Source organism: Microtus ochrogaster, unplaced genomic scaffold (assembly GCF_000317375.1).
Source record: "Microtus ochrogaster isolate Prairie Vole_2 unplaced genomic scaffold, MicOch1.0 UNK2, whole genome shotgun sequence".
NCBI classification, from domain to species: domain Eukaryota; kingdom Metazoa; phylum Chordata; class Mammalia; order Rodentia; family Cricetidae; genus Microtus; species Microtus ochrogaster.
This window is the reverse complement of record NW_004949100.1, coordinates 25809874-25817990: the sequence shown is the minus strand read 5'-3', so window position 1 is coordinate 25817990 and position 8117 is coordinate 25809874. Positions and strand designations below refer to the sequence as shown.

At 38.9% G+C, this 8117-nt stretch overlaps 1 protein-coding gene across 1 annotated transcript in view; it reads right to left on the bottom strand.

Annotated features, from left to right (window-relative positions):
• The window catches only part of Vps41 (VPS41, HOPS complex subunit), a 131821-nt gene that overhangs the window by 21876 nt on the left and 101828 nt on the right, over positions 1-8117 (bottom strand). The window contains exons 15-21 of the mRNA XM_005365457.2: positions 6877-6938; positions 5896-5977; positions 4814-4906; positions 3844-3971; positions 2500-2644; positions 756-797; positions 144-194 (exon numbers count right to left, since the gene is read on the bottom strand). Of these exons, the coding sequence (XP_005365514.1) occupies positions 144-194; positions 756-797; positions 2500-2644; positions 3844-3971; positions 4814-4906; positions 5896-5977; positions 6877-6938 (603 nt within the window). The remainder of the gene's footprint in view (positions 1-143; positions 195-755; positions 798-2499; positions 2645-3843; positions 3972-4813; positions 4907-5895; positions 5978-6876; positions 6939-8117) is intronic.

Sequence of the window (8117 nt, the reverse complement as noted above, 5' to 3'; positions counted from 1 at the left end):
AAAAAAAAAAAAAACCAATAAAAAAAAAAGCTCCAATGAGAGCAGTGTTCACTAAAAAAAGTTCTCTGCATGGGCACTCCCACACAATGCACAGGCGCTCTGTCTGCTGCTGAATTAAAAGGGCAAAGAAGACTAATGCTCACCACATGCTGCAATTCTGGTCTGTCTTCTAATTCTTCTACCACTTTTTTAATCTGAGGAAAAATATGAAATATAATGCAGTTATGAGGAGACAACACATTGACAAATTACCTGATACATTGTATTGTAGGCACAGTATTGCAGACCCTTGTCTAGTACCACGTGCTATGGTTTGACCCACCAAAACCTGAGTCGATGCTTGATGTCTAAGGTGATCCTATCACTAATAGGTGGCAAAACTCTTTAAACAGAAGGATTTAGTAGGAGGTGGCTGATTACCATATAAAGGGATTAAACTGGGCTATGAGAGGGTCAGGTTGTATGAGATAAGATAGTTATAAAAGAGCAAGGAGACTGGCCACTTCCAGACACCTTGCATCTGCCTTCTTTCTTCCAGGGTGCACTCAACCTCCTACATGGCTCATCCTGTCTTCTGCTGTGCAACACCCCACACTGACTTGCCACTCTGCCAGCAAAAAGGTCATCACCAAATGCAGCTTCTTGATCTTGGACCAGACCATAAGACAAAGTAACCTCTTTCCTCTAAAGCATGCTTAGTCTGTGGTGCGTTATTAGCAACAGAAAATGGGTCTATTACATATAAAAAGACTCACTGAAATTTTATCTTCATTGTCCAAAAGCATGTCAACAGCTTTCTGAAATACAAACACAGCCATGGTCACTTGTCTGTCATACACGAACATGAAACAAAATGCAGTACCATGGTTACAGGCCAAGTGTTTATTTCTTATACTTAGAAGCACTGAGCTTCATGTTGTAGAAAAGTCGTTTGTTAAACTGTGAATATTGTCACTCTTATGGGTTTAATAAAAGCTGAACAGCCAATAGCTAGGCAGGATTTTCGGGGCAGAGAGAATATTGGGACGAAGAAAGGAGTCACCAGCCAGATGCAGAGGGAGCAAGACATACAGGAGGACAGGTAAATGTGGAAACACATAGATAAATAGAAATGGGTTAATTTAAGTTATAAATAAGAATTAGTGGGATGAACCTAAGGTATTGCCCAAGCTTTCATAACTAATAACAAGTCTCTGTGTGGTTATTTGGGAGCTGGCTGGTGGGACGGAGAAAGATTAGCTACAGCTTCATAAATAATCCTTATTCAAAATGCCATTTTCTGAGGAATACAACTTCAAACGTGTGTCAACCTGAGGTCTGTGTGTTTTGTATACTGTTAAACCGCTGCACTGCTCTATTTTTACCAAATGCAAAAGTTCCTACTATATTCAAAATTGGCAACATGTTCTAGCCCCTTGATGTCTCATCTGAGCTGTTTACAAATAAGCTCCTATTCATACACATTTCCCTCTTAGAACTATTTTCATTGTATTTCCCTTGAACTGATATCTGTGTTTTCATTTTCATTTGATTCTAGGGCATTCATTTTCGCTCCTGATCTCTGTGGTACTCTACTCGTTACTCAATAATGTGTTCTTTAATCTTCACAAGCCTGCATAGTTTCTGTAATTTTTATTGATGTCTAGTTTTATTCCACTATGATCAGACAGAATAAGTTGTTTTGATTTCCTTGAATCTGTTAAGACTTGCTTATGCAATAAAATGTGGTTTGATCTAGAAAGTTCCACAAGTGCTGAGAATGTTATTCCATAGAACAGGAGTGGAAATTCTATAGATTTCTGAGAAGTCCCTTTCTCTATGTCACTTATCCCTTGCCTCAGTTTCAAATATTTTGTCAAGGTGAACTGTTTATTCATAAACGTGAGACACGGAAGTCACCCACTGCTATCGTGCCTGTCAGACTGTACCTCTGTGTCCTACTGTTTCATAAAGCAATGCTCAGTACACAGATGCTCAAAACTGTTAGATCCTCCTGATGGACTTTCACTTTGTTAGACATTAGAATAGCGCCACCTACCTGTTTTCTACATTCTATTTGCTTGGAATCCCTTTTTTCTAGCCTTTCACCCTAAGGCTTGATTTGTCTTTGCGCCTAAGGTATACTTTTTATAGACAAGAAGTAGATAGGTACTGTTTTAATCCGACATTCTAGCTTTTCTCTTCAAAAAAATTTTTATTACTTAGTTTGGTTTCCAAGGGTATGGGGTCAGGCATGCAGAGGTGTGTAGGTCAGAGGATAACTTTCAGGACTTGATCCTCTCCTTCTACCATGTGGTCCCCAGAGCTCAGAGTTGGTTTGCCAGGTTTGGTGGGAAGTCGCTTTCAGAAAGGCAACTACTAAAATAACATGCATTATGAGTCAGAGGGTTCTTAGCATGACCAGTATATGGTCAAGTATATGATTCATTTGGACAAGTAGCCACTGATGAAACCTTTGAATAGTTAGTAGTTAATATGCAGAAATAAGAAACACATTACCTCTGAATCAAAATCCATTAACAAAACTATTTTATCTTTGATGGAGCTGAAAAGATTATGCTTGTGTATCAGCTGGAAAACATCTTTATGTCTTAACGTTAAGTATATTTCCAGAGCATTTCCATAATTTTTGTCATAGGTGTACCTGGCAATAAAAAATAATATTCATTAACAGTTATAATTAAAATGCAGAGATTAGATTATGTTTCATAATATTAAAGACTGAAATTGTTGTTCAAAAAAAAGATTTAACTTTACTTTAGGAAGTATTGGCTAAGATTTAAAAACACCAGGCTCCTATGTACTCTTTCTCAGAACCTTGCCTTTTCTCTCATCAAATCTGCAAAAATACCCAAGCAATAAATGCCCCCTCTTCTAAGCTCGGCCTTAGGTTTTCTAGAAATCTATATTCCAAACAGTGAACTTATGGTCCAGAATGAAGGAGATATTTTTCTTAAGTAGAAGAAGAATCAGTCTGGATTCTTATAAACTATGTTCAGCCTACAAATGAGATATATTCCCGCTCATCTGCAGGGGGTTGTATGAAGCTGAGACTCATCTTTCCATTGAAACAATGTTTCACACTACAGTCTTTCATCCAGCTGAGGGAAGCCAGTTGGACAGAAAGCATCCTGCTGTTCACTAGGAGCAGTGCTACAAATTCCAAGGGAAATCTAGGAAAGTGCTTCTGATAGAAAACAATGAGTGCTCTAACTTAGAATGTCACAATCATGACTTCATCTGGGCCAAGTCTATGTGGTCCTGATGTCCAGGCCATCATGGGTCCTTTTGTCAGACTTTGACAAAGACGAGCAAGGGAAATCTAGGGTTTATGGGTGCTGAGGAAGGGGTGCAACAGGCCTTCCATCTTGGATTGCCTATGGTATACCATTCGGTGCTCTACACTGAGGCTTTGTGAGGGTCTAGCTTATCTCTTTGCCTTAGACATGGCAGAAAGTCAGATGGAAGTGCCCAATAAGGGAAATATTCATCATACTTTTCTTGCTGAGCCCAACTTTCAAGTTTGAATGTATTCCTATAACAAAGTGTGGGCTGTAATTGCACAGATGGACTGTCATTCAGAAAGAGCACAGGCTTGCAGACTGAGGAATAACAGAATCCAGAGCCCGGCTCACAAGAGCCTGAGGGACTCTTGTACCCTTCTATCTCCTCCCCAGGGCCCACACCACTCCAGTACTCTGGAAAATCACATTATAATATGGCTTCACACATTCATGTTCTAGTTACTCACTTGAGACTTAGAGGTGTCCAATAAAGAGTGATATAGGAAAACGAAAAGGCACCCTCCCCATTCTGTGACTGCAAGAACTAAAACATACTCACAATTCTGCCAGTGTTTTTAATAAAGTCTTGTTCTGACTGTCCTTCTTCAGGTGGTCTCGAACTGCTTGAACTATCACGGAATTGTTATACAGATCTCCAGGCCACTCTCTGATCAACGTGGCAAAGCCCTAACCAAAAGAGAACAGCAGAAAGACACTGCATAGTGTGATACTGTGATGATCACATTTGGGTTTGAACCCACAGTCTCTTGCTCTTTCCCCAGTGCAGAGCACAGAAGCTTAGTGAGTCACAAGAGCTCCTTCAGAGGAGCTCTTCAGTCCCCTGTCTATGAGGAAGGAATGCTAAGCCACCTCTGTCTTTTCCCACCTCTCTATTAGCCATCATGCCTATGCAATTTAGCAAAGCTGACACTCCAGACAAGTGGTTCCCCAGCCTGAGGACAGATGCGGATGTGTCTCATTATGTTACCCAAACTCACAATCTCCTGCCTCAGCTTTCTGAGTAACTGATTACACATGTACAGTACTAGGCTTAGGGTTTTTCATTTGTTTTTGTTTTTGTTTTTAGCAACCTACTCTACTAGCAGCACAGAATTTTTCAAGGAATAATTTTGGCAAACAGTTCCTATGGAACACTGCTGTTTGATTCATTACATGAGCACTTAAAATTAAACCTAAAGATGAGAAAAATGAAAGTAATATTTAAATGATTTATATAGTTTAATGACAATAAAATTATTCTAATTTTTTCAAAAGTATTAATGAGGCAGACATGACAATAATGCTGGAAAAAGTCTCCAGGCCCAAGAGTCAAAGCAGGTTGATTTCCTTCAGCCATAGTGAGACGTTTTCTAGACAGGACAGGAATTGGTAGAATAATTTTGATGACATAATTTAAATCACGTTTATATCAAACCCTTATGACACCAACGTAAAAGGACAAAAAAGTCAAATTTCTAGATTTGTAACACACAGAGAGAACTATCAATGATCGTGGATTCATTCCTTACCTCATAATCACTTTCCAAAAATTCATGCAAGATCATTTCATAGATGAGTGGTTTCAGGACTGGGTCCCCTCTTGGTAAATATGGACTAATTGCCTAGGGATGAAGCAGAGAGTCCTTTTAGGAATGGTACAACAACCACATTCTAAACATGCAGACCACATAAAAGTATAGTTATAACCTTAAAAACGTAAAGTATCAGGACACGCTGGGACATTCAGAAAAGATTCAAATAAACTGTTACCTAGCAGGAAGCTACAAAAGTGTGTGTGTACTTGTAACAGAAGTACAAAAGTGATTTCATTAACCTTTATTCTTTTATTCTTGTTTAATTAATGAAAATATAAATAATCAGAAGAATAGCTGCTATTTTATATTTCTTTAACTTTTCTTATATTGAATGTAATACATTAATTAATACTTTAAAAATTCAATCATCTTATGAAACAAGCTTGTCACAAATGGATGACAATGCCACAATGAAGCCCACTTCTCCATAAGGTAACTTTAAACAATAATAAATTTTTACAGTATATTCTTAATTTCAACAGAGTATTCAAAAAGCTAACAGATGATGGAAATTTAAAAACCCTTTAAAGGAATATAAAAATGACTGACTAGTATATCTGTTGTGCCCAGATGAAAAGATTATAATAAAATGACAAAATTTCTCATCAGAGCTACAGACAAGTGTTTCATCTGTCTTCCTGCAGATTATCCAAGCACCGAGGATGAGCTCTGTGGCACAGTACTTGCCTAACATTTTTGAAGCCCTTGGTTCCAGAGGAACACAACAAAAGAAAAGATAAAAATGAAGAATACATTAATCCTTGAGTATATTTTTAAAATACTATGCTGTAAAATCCATTAAAATTATGATCGTTCCCAAGTCACTAAAAGGAAGATGAAGATGCCTAAACGGAGCAGCTGACCTGCACAGGTAACAAGGCAGAGATGTAAGCATTTGACATGAACTAAACATAAGCTTTACTTCTTCTTTCAGCCAACAACTGCTCTGTCTCAATCTTATTCCCATTTTAATAAACTACAATGCAAAAATTAAGGGTTAAGATAAAATAGCTTACTTTAAGCTGTCCAATTTCTTTAAATTTGTACACTTCATATTCCCAGAGGGCTGCATTTTTCCCAAGAATTTTCTGGCATTTTCTGGCAGCAAAAACAATCCAGGGAGAAATAAAATGTAAATAAAAATAAAGAGATTAAGTAGACATTTCCCCAGGGGTTTAGGTAAACCTTCCCAGAGCTTTGACGGGGTTCTACCTCTATTGTCAACAAACATGAAGGTGTCACCATCACTCCTCTGACTGTACTTGGAGTTCATGACAATCATGAAAACTATATAAAATACCACAGGAAAAGATAGGTCTCTTTCAGAAGACTAGGGGTTCTCCCGACTTGATGTGTATTGAAAGCACTTTGTACTTTCTATAGGAAACCTCACTATAACACAAATGCCAACAACTTCCAGGTCAGCTTTAAAAACGAGGTGAAAAAGCAGACTGTAGAAAATCAGATTCCCAGCCTCCCACATAATTCACAGCCAGAGTCCCAGTCTCAGGGCATTCAAGGCAGGTCTAATGGTGGCCTCACAGGCTTTATTGTTTCCACTTAGCGGCCACACTTTTGCGAGGAGCCACTGTCCTTGAACTATACGCAGCTGTACTTTGTTCTAGATTTCTTCCAAAGGCATGTGTATCACAACTGGGCCTAGAAACTGGAGGGCACACAAAGTGAGAGCTGTGGGCAAGTTTGCCCACTCTATACAGAGAAACGGAGAAGTCATTCTAAGGCAGACAGGCCACCAGGGAGTCTGCCTGCCTACCATGTTGGGCTACAGGAAATGGGACTGGAGTCACGCAGTACGGGCTGACACTAACACTCCTGCTAATTTGGACAGTCCTTTAATTCTGTGCTGATGGCTCGTGTCTTACACCAGACCTTTTCATACCTTCCTAGAAAGATATAAAAAAGTCATTTGGAAAGAATCACTTCTATCTGTTGTTACCATTGGCCATGAATAGCTGTGAGGATGCCGTTGTTATTACCGTGCAGCCATGTCGTAGTCCCCTCTCTCCATCAGGTGGTTTACATATGCCAACCCAATATCCTATAGAAAGGCAAATGAAGGAAATTAATAATACAACTGGAACAACTAAAGAGCTACGTGCCAGTTTCTGAGCCGACAGGACTTGGGGTTCCTATGAGAACCACGGCCCAAGCCTGTCTGTATCTGTGTCATAGCTTTGGTGATATTACACTTTAGCTCATTTAGATTTAATGCATTTATTTTTATATAAATTTTAATAATCAAAGTTTTAAAAATTGAACCTTGTTTCCATGTTAAAAAGTCTTCTAACCTATCCCACTCAGATATGCTCTGCAGAGGAAGTCTCTGATCCTAGAAATAGCCTAAATTGTCACTCCATATAAAGGTTTGTTTTTCCGATGTCTTCTGTTAAATGTGATCTCTTCCAGAGAAGTCTAAAGACATTCAAGAGAACTGGAGTGGCAGGGGATACGGATACAGACAGCTAAAAATCAAGGGCATTTGAGGGGTAGTGTGGAAACCTAATATAGTAGAAGCTTCCTAACACATACATATATGAAGGTAATATAAAGACATTTCCAATAATAGGGAGACAGAGCCCCAACTGAACATCTCTCATTACCAAATGAAGTTTCCAGTACCAAGAACAGGTTATACCTAATAGAGTTGTTGGCCAAAAGAATGTCATGGGAACCCCAAATAACCTAGACTGTTGCCAAGGCTATATGCTGCTCTCCACAAACTGGCTGAAGACAATACCTACACAACTCACTGAACATGGAGACGTGGAGCAGTAACCTACCTAGAGCCTTTACTGGCTAGTGATCTTGGTACCGGAAGGTACTCTGCATACTACCAAAGGAGAAATGTTACACTCAACCCAACTGCAAACCCTTCAATCTACAATGGTGTCCTGCCTGCAAGATGTGATAGTATAGCAATGGCACAAAGCTAACGAGAGTAAACAGGCCACATCTGATTTGAATTTAGGTCCACTCTATGTGATGGAACCATACCTGATGTTACTCAAGTGACCAAGAGCCTAAGACTAGACAGTCCAGGGATATACGTAAAAGCAATGTAAATTCCAAGAATGTAGCAATAGAATTATCCCTATGACATGCTGTTACACTCATAAATTGATGTGGGAGTGTCATATATCAATCTGTTGATTTCATTGGTTAAGTAATAAACAAACTGCTTGGGCTCATAGCTTAGAACATAGGTGGGTGGAGTAAA